At 45.7% G+C, this 20,828-nt stretch overlaps 1 protein-coding gene across 1 annotated transcript; it reads right to left on the reverse strand.

The window, feature by feature from the left end:
- Positions 1 to 363: 363 nt before the first annotated feature.
- Positions 364 to 19,897, reverse strand: SH3BGRL3 (SH3 domain binding glutamate rich protein like 3). Its single transcript, XM_078682659.1, has 3 exons — positions 19,742 to 19,897; positions 11,573 to 11,740; positions 364 to 1,143 (listed from the first exon to the last, which is right to left on the reverse strand). The coding sequence occupies exons 1-3, from the start codon at positions 19,784 to 19,786 to the stop codon at positions 1,072 to 1,074; spliced, it is 285 nt and encodes a 94-aa protein (XP_078538785.1). The 5' UTR covers positions 19,787 to 19,897; the 3' UTR covers positions 364 to 1,071.
- Between the last annotated feature and the right edge of the window lie 931 nt (positions 19,898 to 20,828).

The following is a 20,828-nucleotide window of genomic DNA, read 5'->3' on the forward strand; positions in this document are numbered from 1 at the left end:
GAGCACTCTTTTAGATTCACTAAAATTAAAAGTGCTATAAAAATATTTTTGTTGCATTAGACACTCAATCGGAAATAATTTCGCTAGCTCTTGTTTTAGCACGGGCAGTGTAGGTCTTTAAATGTCTGGCTTGAAGCATTAATGGTAATCCGTACTCCCCCCCCCCCCCCGCTCATTGAAAAAATATATTTATGTTCCTAAAAGATAAACTTGAGAATATAGTGGACTGTAATGCTTTGGAACAGATACAATCTTTAAAAAAAAAAAAAACGTTTTTTAAAAAACACTGCCAAGTACCAATGTGTTTCGGAAACAAGCATGTATTGGAGTTTACAGAGAAAATAAAAGACTACTCACAAACTGTTTAATAAAAAAGGCAATGGACCAAGGTCCAATCACATTTATTAGCAGCTTGGAAGACAAAGCACAATTTTAACTTCCTTTTGGCAGGAATCATTACAAGTGTATTGGTCCAGAGATTACAAAAGCAGCAGAGTATGGAACACTGGGGAATGGTGTACACTCAGATTGATGGGAGAAGGCAGGCTCATCAGCATTTATAATGCCTGTGGCATACACAAATCAAGACAGGCCAGAAAAATAGGGTTTTACCCACATGAGTGGTCAGGTACTGTGTGGGCTTTTTAGACCTGCACAAGAGCAAAGGGCTTATCAAGTTAAGCAGCACTTAAGACTGGGAAGGTAAAAGTCGTTTGGTTGTTTTGTTTATATTTTTGCCTGGAGGAGGGAAATGGTAATTAACACATTAGAATATGAAAATCATTTATCCAGCAAAGCAACACAGAACTGAGCAGTCTGCCCTCACGGGTCCCTCAAATGCAATGGAATGCTTAGCTTTTTGGGAGAGAGGCGACACTGGAAGCTACATAGGCTGAAAGATTACGCAGATGGAATGCACAGCAACATCTGGCTCAACCATGCTGTAACATACATGGCGCAGGGTAAGATGGGGATTGAAGTTTCAGTGGAATGTGGAGACAGCTCAGGAGTTGCAGGACTGGGATCTGGCCAGGTTGGAATGCAGTCAGATGAACATGAGATGATTACGACTCATTCTTTGCTCAACTTCAGGAACTCAGTCATGGTGTCACATTCAATGGCATCCTTGAACATTTCGAAATCCTGTTGGACAGAAGACACCATTAGAAAGGGTCATGCACACTACAGTCACATTGCATATTAGGAAGATCTGAGAGACAGCCATAAGCTACCTTGGATTCTAATGTTAGCAGCTGGCACACTCTAGTGATAGTTGCAGAGCGCCCCAGACTCCAGCAGTCACCAATATCAGACCTACAAGGGCACCCGAGAGAGATAACACAGATTTTCCAACACTTCCTGGAAAACCTGCTCCACAGTTTCCCCAGACAGAGATAGGAACAATACCATTGTCTTACATCAATTAGCATACCAGTACAATTCAGAAGGGCATATGTTACTTGACTGGGCTTCAGCAAGTCTCCACAGGTGAAGCACAAATCCCAGTACACGGTAACACCTCCCAGGGATATTTCAGAGGCACACAAAGTAACCCCTAGCTACACAAAATAAGAACTACTACATTGTGTAGTGTGAGCAGCAGTGTGTGGGTTGCATACAGGTCTACATAAAATGCCTTTTAAAAGGGTGATCTTGGAGAGCATGTGGTTCTGTAGTAGGGGATCTCTGTGTATAGTCAATCTAGTGAATAGTTCCACCCATGTGCGTGGACCCCGGAGCAATCAAAAATAATCTCTTCAGCTGTCCTCATTGCAGTCCTGCATAGACACTAAAGAGAAAATTAAAGACAATAATGCAGCCTGTACCTACAAGGCTACACTGTCCAGTACTACAACTAGAAATGACAATGATATTACTAACACAATCTGTCAAGTTTCCCCCCCTTAGAGAAACTTTCCTTCCCTTACCAAGTCCTTGAAATGATAGCGAGGAAGGGATGGACAGACAAGCCTCCATAGGCTGCCATTATGTGTCTGAAAAAGGGATACCGTGCCTTTAAGGAACTCTAGAGACATTCGGTATCCCAGCATGCACAGCCCATTCCTTTTACTTTCAGTTCTTTTTTCCGGCTCCTGCTAGCAGGACCCTGGAGCATGGAGCTCTCCCTTTTTTGGGTGTTTTGTGTAATTTTTGGCACTTAAAGTGTTAGAGTGTGTTCACTCAACGTATTTTTGCTTCTTCTCTACTTTGCTGGAGTTTTCTGGTGATTTTGGCCGCTCTTTTGTCAAATATGCCTGCCTTATTTGATAAATGCCCAGAGTGTGCCAGGAAGAAGGCAAAATCTGATCCACACAGGGTGTGTATCCTGTGTCTCCCTTCTTCTCATGTTCCTGGGACTTGTGAGATCTGCCCCCCCCCCCCACTTCAGGTCAGGCGAAGAAAAGGAGAGGGGAAGAGTCTCTGGGCTCGGAGCACTCGCAAGTCTATTCGCCCTCCAAGCCGAGGTCGCCGTCACCTCCACCTCCACCTCCATTACCCAAGGATCCTCCTCCAGGTAACCAGACTCCTCCTCCACCGCCTGTTCCTCCTCCACCTCCGTCGAGGTCTGTCTCGTTACCACATCTCCCAACGCCGCCTATGGGGCCACCACAACCTAGGCTCCCGTTTCGGCCTCCACAGCTCCCTCCACTATGGCCCGTGGACTGTCCGAGGAGGTCGAGATCTCGCTCCCGACAGAGGGATAGATCCAGGAGTCGCCGTCGCTCCTCTACGAGATCCAGACAGCACCGCAGGAGGGACCGGTCAAGGTCCCGCCACACGGATTCATCCAGTGCCAGGGACTATTCACCTACCCTGTCGGACTCTCCTCGGACGAGGGTGTTTCCAGTAGACGACAGTCTCCTTCCAGGACGTGTTGCTGCGAGGGGCGACTAAGCTGGGCATCACGCTCACTGTGCCTGCGCCATTGACTTACATTTCGAAACCCTGCACAAGAAGCAGTTCTCTCGCCCTTTGCTGCCCTTGGTGCCTGGGCTGGTGGAACCTGCCATGGAGCTGTTACTCACCCCTGCGGCTACGAGATCGGCACCTTCAAGGCTGCAGAAGAAATATAAGGCTCCTGATTTGGACCCAGCGTTTCTTCGTTTGGATCCCGCGCCTGACTCGGTAATTGTGACGGCAGCAAGAAAACAGCACACCACCACCCAATCATCGACAGTGCCTCCTGACAAGGAGAGCCGCTGGATGGATTTGGCAGGCAGGAAGGAAGGAAGGAAGAAAGGTTTGCGGGACGGCCTCCACCTCAATGAAGGCCGCGAGTGCCTCAGCACTGTTGGATCGTTACGATCGGGCCCTGTGGGAGTCCCACCAACAGTTCTCGGAACACTTCCAAGAGATCCTTGCTGAAGGACTGCTGGTCTCCAACCAGGTGATAAGCTCGGCTGCGGATTCCTCCCTCTTGGCAGCCCACGGGTACTGCCATGGGGTCAACCTGAGGCGCCACGCCTGGTTTCATCTTACATCCTTGAAGCCCGAGGCGCAGCAGAGAGTTGCCAACCTACCCTTTTCGGGCGAGACCCTCTTCGGGAAACATGCGGACAACGAGATGGCCCGCATGGAGGAGGAAACCCTGACGGCTGTCGGGTGGAAAATCCTAAGGAACAGAAAAAGACCTTCCGCCCGTTCCAGAGGCGGTACGGGGCGCAAGGCAGAGGGCAAGGTCGACAGGCTTGACAGCAACAGCAGCAGTTCCAGCGGAAACCGTTCCAAAAGCGCCAGAGGGGATGAGGTGGTCAACAGTCTTCCTCCGCGACCAAAGGCCCGGCTGGGTCTAGGCCCTGAGGTGCTACTTCCCCTTCATCCGTTACCCACTCCGGTGGGGGGGGGGGGAAGCATTCAACATTACATGGCAGAGTGTAGAAACATTACTCAGGACAAGTGGGTGCTGAATAATGCTCACAATGGATAGTCTTCGTTTCACCAGCCCACCTCCAGCAATTCCACCGGTTGGCTCGCAGTTCCAACTGCGTGAGCTTCCGGCGGAGGCAGATACCCTGTTAAGAAAAAGGGCGATAGAAGACGTCCCTCTGTCTCAAAGGGGAAAGGGTCTTTACTCTCGCTTCTTCCTAGTACAGAAGAAGGACAAGAACGAGTTCAGACCCATTCTGGATTTGCGACAAGCAAACAAGTGGATTCGCAGGGAAAAGTTTTGCATGCTGTCTTTGCACCAGATTTATCCTCCGCTGCAGAGAGGAGACTGGCTGTGTGCGATAGATCTGCAAGATGCATACTTCCATGTGCCCATTGCACGGAAACATCGGAAGTGCCTGCGCTTCCTCGTCGGCACCTATCAGTACACCGTACTACCGTTTGGTCTGAAGTCTGCACCCAGGACTTTTTCAAAATGCATGGCTGTGGTAGCAGCGCACCTGAGAAAGAACAAGGTGTTTGTCTACCCGTACCTGGACGATTGGTTGATCAAAGCCTCCACCTTCCAGGAAGCGCAATTGCACTTCAACAGGACGGCTGTCCTGCTGAACCGTCTGGGGTTGCACATAAATCTGTCCAAGTCTGTCCCGATTCTGGTACAGTACTTGGGAGCCTCCATCAATACGCTGGCAGCAAGCGTGTCTCCTTCAGAGGAGAGACACTTATGCATCCTTCGGAAGGCTCAGGCTCTCATAGCTGCTCCATCTACAACAGTGAGGACGGTGTCTTCTCTACTGGGATCGATGGCCTCTTGTATCTTCCTCACTCCGCACGCGCGCCTACACGAGGCCGCTACAGGAATGTTTGGAGGACCAGAGGAAAGGGTGATGGGACGACCGGATTCAGTGGTCTCTTCACACCCAACAGTCCCTGAGATGGTGGTGCTCGGCAGAGAATCTCCTCAGAGGGGTTCCTTTCCACAAGGACATCCCGACTCAGACTATCGTTACGGATGCGTCTCTCCTGGGGAGCGCATTCAGACCATCTACAGATCCAGGGAACGTGGTCTCCGACAGAGTCCACATATCACATGAATTTCCTGGAACTCGGAGCTGTTCACTTGGCACTGAGGGCCTTTCATCCGTCCTTCCAGACCAACTCCTTGCTTGTGCAGATGGACAATAAGACCACGATGTATTACCTCAACAAGCAGGGGGGGGGGGGGGCTCGAGATCACGCACACGGTCACAGGAAGCGCAGGCAATCTGGCACTGGCTGTTAGCCAGAGGACTGAAGATAACTGCAACTCATCTGCCAGGTGTGCAGATTGTTCAGGCGGGCACCCTCAGCAGGTTGCTTCTCGAAAACCACGAGTGGGTCATGAACGACGAGGTGCTCGACGACATCTTCGCCATGTGGGACACTCCAGAAGGGGATCGGTTCGCCACCGCCGAAAACAGCAAATGCCGCAACTTCACCTCGAGGTATTACCAGCCGGGGACTCTGGAGAACACGTTATGGATCAGCTGGTCGAACAGCTTTCTGTACACTTTTCCACCCATTCCCCTGATTCCGGCGGTGCTCATCAAGCTGGCCCGATCCCGGACGTGGAAGATCCTCATTGCGCTGGAATGGCCCAGGCAGTGGTGGTTTACGGACCTGCTTTACTGGTAGATCCTGCCTCATCGGCAGCTGCCGTGTCGGCCGAACCTTCTCACGAAGTTCGGGGGGCAGATGGTGCAACCCAACCGCTCATCGTTGAGTTTGGCAGCATGGCTCCTGAGAGTGCAATATGGACACCTGAATCCCCGAGGATTGCATGGACATATGGAAGGAGGCTAAGAGACCGTCTACTAGGACCTCTTATGCTTACAAGTGGAAGAGATTCTGCATCTGGTGCACGTCTAAGAACTATGATCAGACGACCTGCAAGTAGGAGGTTATCCTTCTATACCTTCTGCATCTAGCTCAGTCTGGCCTTAATTTCAATTCCATTAAGGTTCATCTGGCTGCATTGACTGCTTACAGAAAATGCCCTTCGCAGACATCCTTCTTCCAGATTCCTGTGATTAAGGATTTTTTGGAAGGGTTGAAGAAGGTGTTCCCTCCTGTTAGACTTCCTTCGCCTTCATGGGAACTGAATGTGGTGCTGTCCAGGCTGATGAAGGAACCTTTCGAGCCTATTCATAAAGCTTCACTGCAGCACCTGTCTTGGAAGGCGGCATTCCTCGTGGCCATTACATCAGCCCGCAGGGTGAGTGAAATTCAGGCATTGTGTTGCCAGGAACCTTATACTGTATTTCATGCTGCTAAGGTTCTTATGCGTACTCACCCTAAGTTCCTTCCCAAGGTGATTTCTGATTTTCATGTTAATCAGACTATAAGAGTCTGATTAACATGAAAATCAGAGGGGTTGGCCTAACGGCTAAGGCGCTGGACCTCGGAAACTTGGTTCGAGTCTCGGTAACGACGCCAAAAACCCCCTGTGATTCTGGGCAAATCACTTAATCTCCCCGTGCCTAAAAAAAAAATGAAAGTGTCCTCATGTATCGTAACTGGTGCTATGTAAAGCGCTCTGATAACTGATTCGGTTCAAGTTCGCGCTATATAAAACTCTAAAAAAAAAAAAACGTTATCAACATTTTTCCAGAATCCTTCCACTCCAGCGGAAAGGTCTCTTCATTCCCTGGATGTCAGAAGGGTGTTGAAATTCTATCTGGATAAGACCAAGGGTATTCGTAGATCCGACCAATTGTTGGTCAACTACGGGTCGGTTAGGACTGGTCTGGCTACTTCGAAACAGTCCATCTCTAGGTGGATTGTGTCATGTATCCAGCTCTGTTATCAGAAAGCGAATAAGACCTTAAGGGGTAAGCCCAAGACTCATTCTACCAGGGGCAAAGCAGCTACAACAGCTTTGCTTCGAAATGTTCCGATGCAGAGATCTGCAGGGTGGCCACTTGGAAGTCAGTCCACACTTTTGCTTAGCATTACTGTCTGGATTCTGATGCCAGAGCAGATGCTCAGGTTGGGCAGGCTTCGCTGCGGAATCTGTTCGCACAATAGTGGTGTTGTCTGTTTCTCCACCGCCGGGTTGTTTTTTGGATGGGCTTGCCATTCTATTCACTAGATTATGACTATACAGAGATCCCCTACTACAGAAGGAGTAGTTTCTTACCTGTAACTCCAGTTCTGTAGCAGGGGTATCTCTGTTATAGTCATAAGCGCCCACCCTCCTCCCCGGTGGAGAAAATGGTACTGTGATGTATGCTACAGGCCTTGCTTTACGCACCTTCAAAAAGAACTGAAAGTAAAAGGAGTGGGCTGTGCATGCTGGGATACCAAGGGTCTCTAGAGTTCTTTAAAGGCACGGTATCACTTTTTCAGACACATAATGGCAGCCTATGGAGGCTTGTCTGTCCATCCCTTCCTCGCTATCATTTCAAGGACTTGGTGAGGGGAGGAAAGTTTCTCTAAGGGGGGAAACTTTACAGATTGCGTTAAATGTGTTAGTAATATCCTTGGCATTTCTAGTTGAAGTACTGGACAGTGTAGCCTTGTAGGTACAGGCTGCATTATTGTCTTTAATTTTCTCTTAATTGTCTATGCAGGGCTGCAATGAGGACAGCTTAAGAGATTATTTTTGATTGCTCCGGGGTCCACACACATGGACGGGACTATTCACTAGATTATGACTATAACAGAGATACCCCTACTACAGAACTGGAGTTACAGGTAAGAAACTACTCCTTCACGTGTCTGTGGTAGAGGCAAGAAGGTGGTTAAAACTAGCACACACCCAGGAGATTGAAGTACTCCAGTATAGGAACTTTCAAAGATTCACATGCTTTAAATCATTCCCCTTCGTCATGAAGGGAGTCCCTAGTATTTAATAATAGTAGAAAAAGACTTAGTAAAAGTAATAGTACACCGATAGATATAGACTAGAAAGGCCTCTCAGTTTATTAATTTATCATGGTCATTATTAAAAAAAGAACCAAAGTTCTGCCTCAACCAATCAGCATCGAATCACCTTCTAGAACCCTCCAGAGAGGTCAGCACCTCAGATTTTGTATTGCACGTTGTGCTAAGGGAGTCTCCTCTTTGCTCAGTTTTTTCTTCTAAAGGACATTTTCGGGATTTCCTGTCAGGAAAGTACTTAAACCTCAAATTGATATCAATAGAGTGGATTTACTTATTTGTTGGGACTGAACCATGGCTGATAAGACTAAGGCTCTCTTTAGAGAATGTGCCACTTGTTTGAAGAAGAGGCTTTATGTAGAGGACCCTCATAAAGACTGCATTTATTGTTTGTACCCTTCTCATAAGGCTACAGACTGCACAATTTGTTGTACATTCTCAAATAAAACCCTGCGGGACAGAGAAGGAAGTCTTAATTTGGCTTCAAAAGTTGAAAACTAGATCTGATCCTGTATTAGATTCAGAAAGTGAGCAGTCAACCTCTTCTAAAGCTTCAAAAAGGTCTTCAAAAAGAGCCAGGGATCCTTCGCAGTCAGATAAGGCACCTGCCAAGATATGCACCATGAAGTCCTCTCACGAATCTTCCTCTGAGTGTAGTAAGGGCTATCACTAAAAAAGAGCAGCATCCTAAGATTGTTTGGGCCAGATACAACTCCAGCTCTTCTAAAACTTATTCAAAAAACTTCTGACAAGCCAGTCAGTTCTCTTGTGAAGGATGGTGGTTCAACCATTTTGTTTAAGAGAGGCTGCTCTGCAGGCACGTCGACAACTTGTTCTATGTCTCTCTTTGCCGACGACATCCCGGCTCATCGACACCGGGTCCAATTTCGACCAGTCCTCTGAAACCTACAGAGACTTAATTGTCTGGGATGCATTGGTCGTCAATGAAACCGATTTTGGAACCATCGTCGTAGAGTAAGGTACCGTCGACAAAGTCGTCAGAGCCGCTGACTAGGCAGTCATTGTCATCTAGCATGCTACCGTCGGCGATATCGAAGAAACCATCGACAAGGAGGCAATCTCCAGCATAGACGAGATCTCTACCGTCAACAAAACCACAACTGTCGAAGTCACGACTGTCAAAGTCATAGTCGTCGACGTCGCCTGAGGTAAAATTTTTGGAACTGAAGACACCGTCGTCAACAATAATTGTGTCAAAGGAAAAAAAAGTTTTAAAAAATATATATATACATTTTACCGGAAAAAACAGAAGGGGAAATTACACCAACGCACACTTCGCCCAGTAGAATTATGCCTTTATTTCCAACTCATCTACTGGAAGAGGATGATGAAGTTTGCGAACAAGATAGTGGTCCATTTGGGGAAGCTTATAGTCCATCAGAGTTACATGTTAAGTGTCAGCCATATGATGAGGAGGAGGATCAACAATACTATGATCACAGGCAACACTTTCCAGTGCCAGGGCCAGCCAGTAGACTCAGGCGACAACTGTACGACCAAATACTCCTGCTGTATTATTGGTCCCTAGTACTCCAAAAGCTGTTCCTCTCCAGGAACCAGCCTCTGCAGATGAGGAGCGGGAATTGCATGACACTGCCTCGGAATGGGACGATTACAGAAAGTCATTGCCTGCCTCACCAACACCTCCTCTGGTAGATTGCTATGAAAGCTTCCAATACAGGAGACGTATAGTTAAAGGTAAGTAACTGGTTTCTTCTATGATGCAAGTAAAGCACTATTAGTGTTGCAGCACATAAGTTTATGATATATGCCAATGTAACAACATTCGCCTCTCCCAGTTTGCCACTTCTGTTGTGCTTCGAGACAAACTATAACAAAGTAATGGAAGGAATGACAATTATCTCAGCCACAATCCACTGCTCAGTCCACCTTCCAATCAATTTCACCCACGATGCAGCTGTAGATAGAAACTAGCTATATACTGATGAGCCTTGTCAGTGAGGTACAGCTCACATGTTACGGGGACAGTAATCACAGGACCCACTTTGGGCATACCTGTTGCACTCAGTGGGTCAACTGCAACAAACCATGAAATAGATGGTTATGCTTATATTAATTGTAACCACTGATAATCCCTCAGGTAACATTCCAGACCATCAAACTACACCCCACTGACAATACTTAAATAGGCTGAAGCTGGTAGAGGGTTTCTTGCGTCGAGTACAGAAGGAATATGGTCTGGCAGTTCAGGATGGATTGTTGACACTACAGCAGGTCTATGGACGATTCACGTATGGCTGATAGTACCAGTCTGAAATAGCATGGTGGGCATAAAAAAAAAAAATAATAAAAAAAGTATTAAGACATTGCTCCAAGTACTAATGGCGGAGATTAATTCTAGTACTCCCGTTTGTTTCCATTCTTATTTTTCATAAGACTGTTAAAAAAAAGTTCAATTTTGCTTCTTGTTCCCAAACCCAGCACAAGGAATTTGGGGACTGCAGGACAATGTATAATTTCCCCTGAGATACTACATGTGAAGATAAGGGTCACTTAGAAACTTCAAGTTGGTTTGGTCTCCTGGCAAAAAGAAATAAGACTAAGCATGCAAACACATGCAAACAGTTTAAACACCCTGCCACAAAGCTATTAAAAACCACATACTTTTAAATGCTACACACCCTGAGGAGTCTATCAATGGGTTGGAGACCTTCCACCTTTTGACTGGGGACCTGAAGAAAATTCCCCACATCCTTGGAAATTCAAAAAACACTTTAGTCACTTTGCTCTCCTGCATGAAGCAAAACTAAATAAAAGTGGCTAAAATCGACAGCCTTCAACTATACATTATGAAGACCCAATAATATATAACAAACCTAGGACTGTAAAAAAACCTTACATTGTAAAGTTAAACACAGTGTAATGAATATATCCATCATAGGCGGCTTATTAGGTTGCTCAAGATTGCTGTTCTCTTTTGCATTTTCTCCTTGATGGAATAAAAACAATTTACAAAAGCATAAGAAGAAAGTTCCCTGGGTTGTCCTCAGAGATCTGAACTGCCTGGTCCTTTGATAGTAAAGTCTCGGATTTCCTTCGGCTGAGCCGGTTAGCTGGGTCCAGCTCTTCCAACTGGTGTGGGACTAGAAGGAAATAAACGAACTCTAAGAGGAGGTTCTATCAAGAAAACAAAAAGAGAATCATGGAAGCTAAGAAGTTGCGTTTTTAAAACTGCCACATCCACAAAACACAGAAGGAGACAAATGGTGGACCAACACCCAATGGTGCGAGCCCAGTGTTTTGAGTTGGAACTTCTTGTTCGCAAATCCGAAAGGGAGGAGGAACAGGCTAGTGCTGCACACACAATGCACCCAACCAGTGTCCTTCCTGCTGCTGAGGCACTTTACAAAATGTGCTCTGCCCTGAATTGGGGTGGGCCAGAAGCAGCAGTGTTCTAATATCCCCTTTAAAGTAGTCTTTAAATCCTACAAATTTGACAACCAATGCTAGCATATCATGTTTGCTAATGCCCTGTTAAAAATAATGATTTATATTCTACTAAATTGAAACCAGTGTTTGCTTAAAGGAGCTATCAGGTGAGTGGTGTTGCAACAGGTCTTCAAATCCAAGCAGACATCAAGGTTGGAACACCGGTTATTTTTACACTGCTCGTTTCCAACTTCTACCATGCTGGATGCATCACTGACAGGAGCCCTGATGTCATTGACTTATGTGATAGGATTCGCCTAGCACAAAGCATCCCACCCCACCTCAAACTTACCCCACAATAGTGGTCTCCATTGAAGATCTGGGGAGGGACAGCTTTTGGGTTCCCCGATTTGGTCCTCATTTCTTCAAGGAAGCTGTTGTCCTGGGAGATATCAACATACTCATATTGAATCCCTTTTGACTCCAGAATCCGGGTCATTTCTGCCTGCTGGGACTTGACCTGCAGTAAAAAGTACAAGGTCAGGAAAGGAGCATTCAGGTTATACAAGAACAAACATCTGTGACACTATAATAATGCTGCCATGTGACATTATGAACAATTATGGCGTCCCACTGCTATTGGACACTATTGTGGGGCCCTAGCAGCTCCCAGTTATCCTTCTACGGCACCAGAGCAAACAAGTACTGGCAAAGCCAACAGGTCTGGATGTAAGGTACTAACGCATAAAGTGTTAGCACAATAGAGCGATACGTGCAAGGGGGACACAGCAAGAGGAGACAGACCGCGATAGAGACCGCGATAGTTGAAAAGTTCATGCAGGTCAATTAAAGCACCCAAGTGGAGGAAGAATGGTACAACTAAAATGCCAGTAGCTTTCGGTGAAAGATTAATACTCCACTGGGCTTTGGCAAGATGGGAGCCAATGGCTGGTCGTAGAAAGCTAGTGGTTGAAATGGGAGACTCAAAGCCCAGTCTATATATTGCTAGCAATACGTAATTTGACACCTGTGCGGTCAAAACCTAGGCTTAAAATAAAGGAAGCATACAAAAGCACTATGCAATAATTATTTTTTCCTTTAAAGAAGATTTAAGTTTGGCATTTTAAAACCAAATACAACACAGGGCTAGACCCGACTAGCAGTCATAATTAGACCAACAATCGGACATGGTCCACAAAAATGCTTAGCAATAACTTGGAGTTTATACAAGAGCCTATAAAAAAAATAGTTTGGCATTTGAATGTATTTGATAGAGACAGTCCTCCGCACATGGATTCAATTTCCATTAACCACCATCCGAAAGATATTAATCAAAATAACCATTCCTCTGGCCACAAATTTTACTACGCTGGCGGGGGAGATCATGGACTTCATGAAATAGGCAATTCAAGTAGGCTGCAGCTGGCCAGGTCATGTTTCCATTTCACCAGGATAGGAGGGATCACTTGCCTCCAAGTATGTGCTATATCCCGTTTTCTAAATATTAGCCCTATGTTGTGTCGGGATCCCGCAAGGATAATGTGACGGGCCCCAATCAATACGTGGAACTGCTTAATGCTCCGAGCCAGTAGGCCTATGAAATACGACTGAGACAGCATGATGTTTAGTATTGCTCTCCGCTCCTGCAGGGTCTCGCTAGAGGCCACGCCCAGCGGAACAGTATTATTCTTAAACACCACGTGGTTACAGGGTATACCACTACTGCTTGTATTAATAGGGGTGCAACCGCAACCCCTTGTGTTTAAACCTACAAATCCAACATTAGTGCGCTCCAGTTACGTCACTGGAGCGACACTACATTCCTCCCAAAAATACACATTTTTAAAAAGTGTACAGACAGGTCAATGTACAGCCTGCAGTTTAATACTAGCAACATAAATGAAGATAGATAGCAGAAAGTCCACAGTTCACACAACTACTGAGATGGCAGCATGTAACATACCTGATGACAGTAGTAACCGGAGACATGAAAGAATCACCACCATCACACCACATGATCCGCAGCCGAGTTTACTGGACTGGATTGCCCAGAAATTCATACCTGGTGTGAGATCTGCAGCTATACTGAGGGGTCAGACAAACTGCCACATGGAATATCTGGAGATTCTACAGCAGAGCAGAGCGAGGAGAACCATGTCCACTGTCAGTAGATCCACATCCAGAGGAGGACTACAATTTGGATGAAACCTCTGAACATGGAAATGTTAAAGGTGATTGTTTCCTTCCTGCAACATGCAGTGATCTTGGTGCCCCGCAAGGAGACAATCCACGGGATGCGCTCTAAAGGAAACTGGAACTTACTGCCAGGGAATATATCCTGAATCAGTACCAAGTCAGAATCAAAAAAGTGCTTTATTTGATTATAGACATTTGATAAAATCATAAAAGCAAGCGATAAAAATGTGTTTTTAAAAAAAAAAAAAAAAAAAAAAAAAAAAAAAGACAATTCATACAAAAAGTATTGCTTAAATAAAACTGGCCCAATAATTTTAGTTTAAAAACTAACATGTTATGCTTTTCCTCAGAATGCTTTTTAAAAATCCAGTCATGATTCCAATACAGTACAAATTATCCAGTAATTTTAAAAATAGGAAAGCCGGACGACATTGCTGCCACGCTTCAAAAAAAGGCATAATCCATCTAGCACGTTCCTCAGAATAAAATTTTCAAAAAAAAGATCACATGCATTGTCGTTTGTGATGATAGATTATCGCATGGGCATTGGCAAAGATCCCTGGACCAGTCATTTACAGCTGGAAATGTAACCAAACGATGGAAGCTGTCAAACCTAAACCTAGTCAGTATATATCTATCATATCCCCGTATACACCACAGTACCAAGTCATCAACTTCCAGATTTGATACTTTGGCACAACGGCAACAGCTAACCCTGGCATTGGACTTAGATCTTCTATCGTAGACTTGTTGGTCATCAATAGGATCAGGGACCCACTGCACTGGGGGACGGTAAGGTATCAAACCCAGTACTACACGACCCATGGAAAGGCACCCCGGCACTCGTCCCAGTAATCAAATGAGGAGGTTGGCGATAATCGAGGTGTTATTAATAGATAGCAAGCTCTGGAACTTGCTGGCTCGCAGAGGCGATCCGAATAACCTTGTATAAAGTTCACATAAACCTTTCGCTTTTCCATTCTCTTGGGGTCAGCAAGGAGCGTTTTTTCTGTGAAAAATGTCAAGTAAGGTTAGATATGAAGCCAATTCTTATCCTTGGAAGGGCGGGCCGTTTTCCGTCCTTAATTCTTTGATCAACCTGTGAGTAGCCATAATCTTCTCCAGCCTTGGCAATACCTCAGTAGCAGTTAGAAAGGATTAAATCTCCACCTTAGGGTATTTTGAGTAGTCATCAATGACGACCATGGTATGCCGCCTGTCAGGGAGAAACCCAAAGTCAAGACTGGCACAGACCCAAGGGCGTGCGGTCCCTTTTCCATCATTGCTGGATAAGGTGAACTGGCATCACCAGACACCAGGTGCATGACCTATCCAATGCCTCTACCATCTCATCCATCAAGGGGATCCAAACTTTGGTTTTCACCCAGTTCTTGGCCTTGACCATATCGTGATGTCCTAAATGATCAAGCTATACCACCCAATCAGTGAATTTGGTTGGGATGACTAAACAAAGTCCTCGTAAAAAAAAAAAAAACAAACAAACAGCTATACAGGTCAGATCTCAAGTCGAACAGGATATAGGCTTGTCATGATTCACCGAGCCTCTGGGGTGAGCAGGGACCATTTGCTCTTGAATGCATGCAAACGGATTGTTCTTCACTGCTACCAACATCTTGCTCATTCACTCATCTGGCTAGTGGCTTGACGTATAGCATACATTGAGAACGGAACGGGACCAGTCAACCACGTACCTTACGTACTCTCATCTGCCTCATCAAGCGTGGCAGCACGAGGGTGCCTGGACAAGGAAGCCGCTGGATTGTGTGATCAGGGAAGTATTCCACTTGACAATTATACTCCTGTAACTGGAGCATCCACTTTTCAATCCGCAGAGGCAGTTTTGAAGAGGTACCTCAAAAGCAGAATTAAAGGCTTGTGATTAGTAGTGACAGTGAATGGATTGATATATTGTCTATCTACCTACATCCCCCAATGAATGGCTATTACCTTTTTCCCAATTTGAGACTATTGCTGCTCTGTCACGGTAAGGGATAGGCCCACAAATGCAACAGGGGCCCATTCTTTATCTTCGGTATGGCGTTGCATTAACACTGCTCCCAGACCTTTGCGGCCTGTACCTACGGATATAGTGGTGTCCTTTTGAGAGTTAAAGAACAATGTCTGTCAGCAGACAAGCCATCTTTAGTAGCTTCAAAAGCTGCTTCTTGCTCCAGCCCCATGACCACAGGACTGATATCTTGGTAGGCCCAATGAGAAGTTGGGCGAGTGTTGAGGTCCTTCATGAAATTACCACAGTAATGCACGATTCCTAAAAAACTGTACACCTCTGAAACAGTGGCTGATGGAGATGAGTCCTTAATGTCCCGGACATTGTCTGGATCAGGTGCTATGCCCTCAGACAAGAAAACGTATCCAAAGAATTGAAGCTTCAGCTGTAGAACTTGCAGCAATGTAGAGCGAGGCCAGAGTTCTAAATTCTCTGTAATACTTTTCTTACCCTCACATTCTGTTCTGGCAGTTATAGCATATATCAAAATGACATTGCTGATAGGGACGACCCCCGAGAGGTCAACAAAAAGCTCTTGAATAACATTTTGAAAAACTTTGGCGGCACTGGAGATGACGAAACTCAGTTACTTGTACCGTTTCAAGCCCACATGTTGAGAAAGTTATAATATAGCAAGACTCTTCAGCAAGGACCAGATGATCATATCCTGAACACAAATCCAGCATGGAGAACCAGCTGGCTTCACAGAGTTCACCAATCAAGTCATTTATCGTGGGTGTTCTAATTTATTACAGCATTGGGCAGACGCATATTCACACCTTACCAGGTTGTTTGGCTTCCTTGCTACCGCAAATCCGAGATAACCATGAGCTAGGCCCCATCATTTTTTTCCAATGATGCCTGCAGATTCACGTTTTTCTAGTTACTTTATCATGTGGGGTCTCAAATGAGCCGCAAGGCACTGGAGGACCAAAGGCTGCACAGATTGGTCTATGAGAAGGTCTCCTTGCCCAGGCATAGTCAAACACTTTAATCAAAGCCTGGTGTAAAGGTGGGGTTGGCTGCATGTCACGATAAGTTTGAGGACATAAGGTTGATGGACGGCCCAGTATCCACCACTGCTAGCGAAGGGTTATCCCCAGCACTTATTTGGCATTGTGGCAGGCGATGTGTGGTCTGAGAGGCAGTGTCAATGGTGAAAAACTGGAAATAAAAAACAAAAAAATGAACAAAATGTTCTTTGCTCTCATCCATGTCAGTCGTTTTTCTTGTACTTCAGGCACAGGGTTCACGGTTATGCATGCACTTTTCCTGACCGGCCAACCTTCATAACATGGTTGATCTTACCACACCCAGCACACTTCTTGCCTCTCGCTGGGCTCTCTAACAGGCCCTTCGCAGTAGCCACAGGCTCCAGATTTTGCGATTTCCCTCTGGACTGGTCTCATTTTGGGAGTCTGAGAGACAGCATTGACGGGTTCAGTCTTTACTGGCTTGTGTAAAGCAAATTCCACATGAGTAGAACAAACTTGAGAGTTTCTTTGTCCGGCCCGTCGTTAGGATGGCAGCTAAGGAATCCCACTCACTCTTCCAGTTGTGTGCGTCAACGAAGCTTTGTGAGCAACCCTTGAATTAGTTGGCCCCGTATCTCCTCATCGGCAAAACCACAGGCGCTGGCCAATTCCTTCAAGCGTGCATTGAACTGGTCAATATTCTTCTGCCTGCTGCCTTGCCAGTCCAAATATGAACCTCCCAATCCTGGCTGGCATTGCTTCAAAATGAGTTCGGAGAGCTGCAATGAGAGTCAGGTGCATTTAGGGAGCAGCTTTGATTGACTTGGAAGTGTTATGAACATCCTTGCCCCATAAGTGTAAAATCATTGCTCTTTTCTGTGGATTGTCAACTTTAGTAGATTCAAAAAAAGAGTAGCAGCCTCAGTCCTTCCACCTGGGTGCTTGCGCTAATGGGGCACCCTCAACTATGACCGGTTCAATGGCTGGGATATTGGCCATGTTGCAGTGGTTGAAAATGGGGCAAGTACAGAGTCCCTACTTATATTTCAGTGAGCATAATGGGCAACCAGAGAGACAGAGCTCCTCACAGTTGTCTACAACTGCTAGCTCTCAGAATAAGCAGGTGCTCCCTTCCACAAGACCTCCACCATCAACTTGAAGCTGTAGCATGCACCCGTGGCAAGCATGCTGGACTGATCCACCATGCAGGATCACCGTTTACATTTTGCACTTGGAGCATGCACACGAGGCAAGAACGCTTGACAAAACCAGCAGGGGGCACACATCTCGAGCTTTCTACTTTCGTTGTGCTAACGCAGGCTTCAACATGCCCTCAGCGGCCACCAGAGGGAGGCACACCACACCTCCCTTCGCAATGGCAGGCTCAGGAGATGACACTCACCACGTCGTGCGCAAACCAGGAGCACTGATTGCATGGAGACACACACGCTAGGCGATACTACTCCGTATCAGCACACGCAGCATCAGCACACGCAGCACCGCGCACCTTGGCACGGTACGCAGCCGTCACGCTGGGGGCTAGACAAAAGACCTGCTCTTCGCCAGTGTTGGGATCATGCAGTGATAGTTACATTTACATCTGCAATTCTTTCTGTTTGTATCTTTTATGTAACGCATGTAATACTTAGCCCTTATGTTTTGCAACTGGTTCTTATATAAAGCGCTGTGACATTTTCGGGTAAAGTTCACGCTATATAAAATCGCATTAAATAAAATAAAAAATAGTGTGACAGGCCCCCGACCACAAAGTGGAACCGCTTATTGTATAGCACCAGTAGGCCTATAAAATACGACTGAGACCGTGTGATGTTCGGTATTGCACTACGCTCCGACAAGGTCTCGCTAGGGGCCACGCGCATGTATTCCAAAAATCCATCTGGTGACTAGGTATACCACTACCACCTACCTGCATTAACAGGGGTGCAACACCAACCCCCCGTGTTTACACACACGAGTTCCACATTAGTGTGCTCCAGATACGTCACTAGAGCGACATTACAGCCCTAATTGTAGGAGAGTTTTCTCTGCATTTGTACAACTCATCTTTGAGTATATTTAGGATTGAGAATGTTGGGGTAGATTCCAGCAGGCCCTGCAGTAGTATGGTACAACATGCTTAAGATATTTCCTCTCAAAAAGGTCTCGAGCTTGGACATGAACATACATTATTAAGATCATTTCCTGTCTCCATAGCACATCTGAGGCATGAAAGAAATAGGGCCCAAGAGTATGTCACAGTTGGTTATATCTAGAAAATTGGATATACGCTAGTCTAAACTACTCTCTGAGAAAGTTTATTTTAATGTCATCACCTGTATTATACCTCCCAGAACAGAGATGCCTAGCATGTTTGGCTGTAAAAACCTTCAGCTTGGAGCAGAGTGTGAGCACCAGCATAGTGTCTCTAAGATTTTAAGCAAGCACCACCACTTCCCTGGGAGATACACTGAAACAGTAGAACAGGAAGGTGGGTTTCAGTGAAAACATGAAATACCTACTCCCGGTTTCAGTAGTAAAACAAAATGTATATTTGAAGTGCAGTAGGCACCTCAGTCAGATATCCAGGTGGAGAAATTCTAAGTGTGGGTAGGCCTTTTGAGGATCACTACGAAGCGTATGTGCGGTGATCTAAGCAGGGGGTGTTCAGTGTTGCCACATCCAGTGGAGTTCTTCGGTGTTTAAGTTCCTGAGTGGACAATACAGTAGGGTGACCAGAATTTTAAAGCCAAAAACCGGGACCTTTCACAAAAATAGAAGGACTAAAATTTTACTTCAAGCGATGAGAGCGCTACTCAGCAGAGAATTACAGAACGGGCAGTAATATACATAAAATGCAATTTTTAAACCCAGTAGCTTGCCTGTTAATTACACTGCTTTCTTGAAACAACTGCGAACTATCCCTGCTTTGTAAAACATAAAAAAACACCTCCCACCGTTTTCAGTCGACCTTCTTTAAAAACCGGGACATGAGCTACACTTCTTGAATTTTGCTGGGTCAGCTGGTTAAAAACTGGTACCGTCCTGGCAAAACGTGGACGCCTGGTCACCCTGAGATACAGTCTATGAGCAGCAGGATGCTGTATCGTGGATGATCAGGGAAAGGGGTGTGTCAGAGGTTGGATTGACCCTCTCCGGTGACCCAAGGACCGATCCTCTTACCGAAGATCAAACGCTGCTGCTTCAGTCTCAAGATGCCGCCTACAGTGAGTACTCCCTTTAAGTGTGTACCTTCGAGGCTCATTTGCCAAACGGACAAGGTACATGAGCTCTACTCTGCCCGCTCCTTAAGGTTATCACTCACCTCCCTTGAGGCCGTCACGGACGTGCAAAACACTTTCAGACTCATGTTCCTCGCTCTTGCACCGGATCCGTTGCCGCGCAAGCTTGAGACGCTGATATGCTTCCGGCCTCGCCCGTCACGTGACAGCCGTGACCAATGCGGATAAATGACCGTGGAGAGGAAGGAACGGCAGCCTGAACCTCGAACAGAGACAAAGGACCAACACGCCAGGTACGGGCGTAGTGCGCATGCTCTGGCGGAAGCTAACCGAGATTTTTTTTTTTTTTTTAGAGTTTTATATAGCTTGACCTAAAGATATAAAGCATCACTGATCCGAGAGCTTTATATGCGCATCAGTTTTGTTACTGATGGACTCATTCATGTTTTTTTTGTTGGGCGGGAGGAGATTGGGTGATTTGCCCAGAATCACAGGATGTTGAGCGCCCAATATTAAATGAAGTGTTAATAAATATCTTTGCACACTCTATGACGGGTGAGCATTCGAAAAGTGCGGCTTTCACTTGCGTTCTAATCACAGGATAAACTGCCTGATATGAGCGCCACAACATTTCCAAATATGTATCCCTCAAGTATGATACACTGGCTAAGAGTGACAGAGGGCTATAGTTTACCATTTCTGACATCCTTTCTTCCTGTACTGAGCCATCATTTCATTGGGCCTTGAACTGTGCCACTTATCTCGTAATGGTGCTGAGCGCACGGAAAAAGAGCAATCGTTATTTTTGCTACTGGAGTTCAGAGTTGAACATAACTGTCTGTACCAGCTTTCACGTGATGTGTTTAGTTTAAAACAATAATATAGTTCATGAATAATATATGCTATGTTGCAAACCATGTTGTTACAGTAATTTTGATCTGAATTTAATTTATCAAATGCTTGATTGGAAACTGATGGTTTTTTCCCCGTCGCTTTATGGTATTTATTTAATCCGATTTTATATAACGCGAACATTACCCAAAGGTATCAGAGCGCTTTACAAAAGAACCAGTTGTGATACATAAGGAATTAGGATTACAGGAGTTACATAAAAGATACAAACAGCAACAATTGCAAGTGTACAAGTTGTAACGTCACACATGTAGAGAC

Source organism: Lissotriton helveticus, chromosome 3_1 (assembly GCF_964261635.1).
Source record: "Lissotriton helveticus chromosome 3_1, aLisHel1.1, whole genome shotgun sequence".
In the NCBI taxonomy this organism is placed as follows: domain Eukaryota; kingdom Metazoa; phylum Chordata; class Amphibia; order Caudata; family Salamandridae; genus Lissotriton; species Lissotriton helveticus.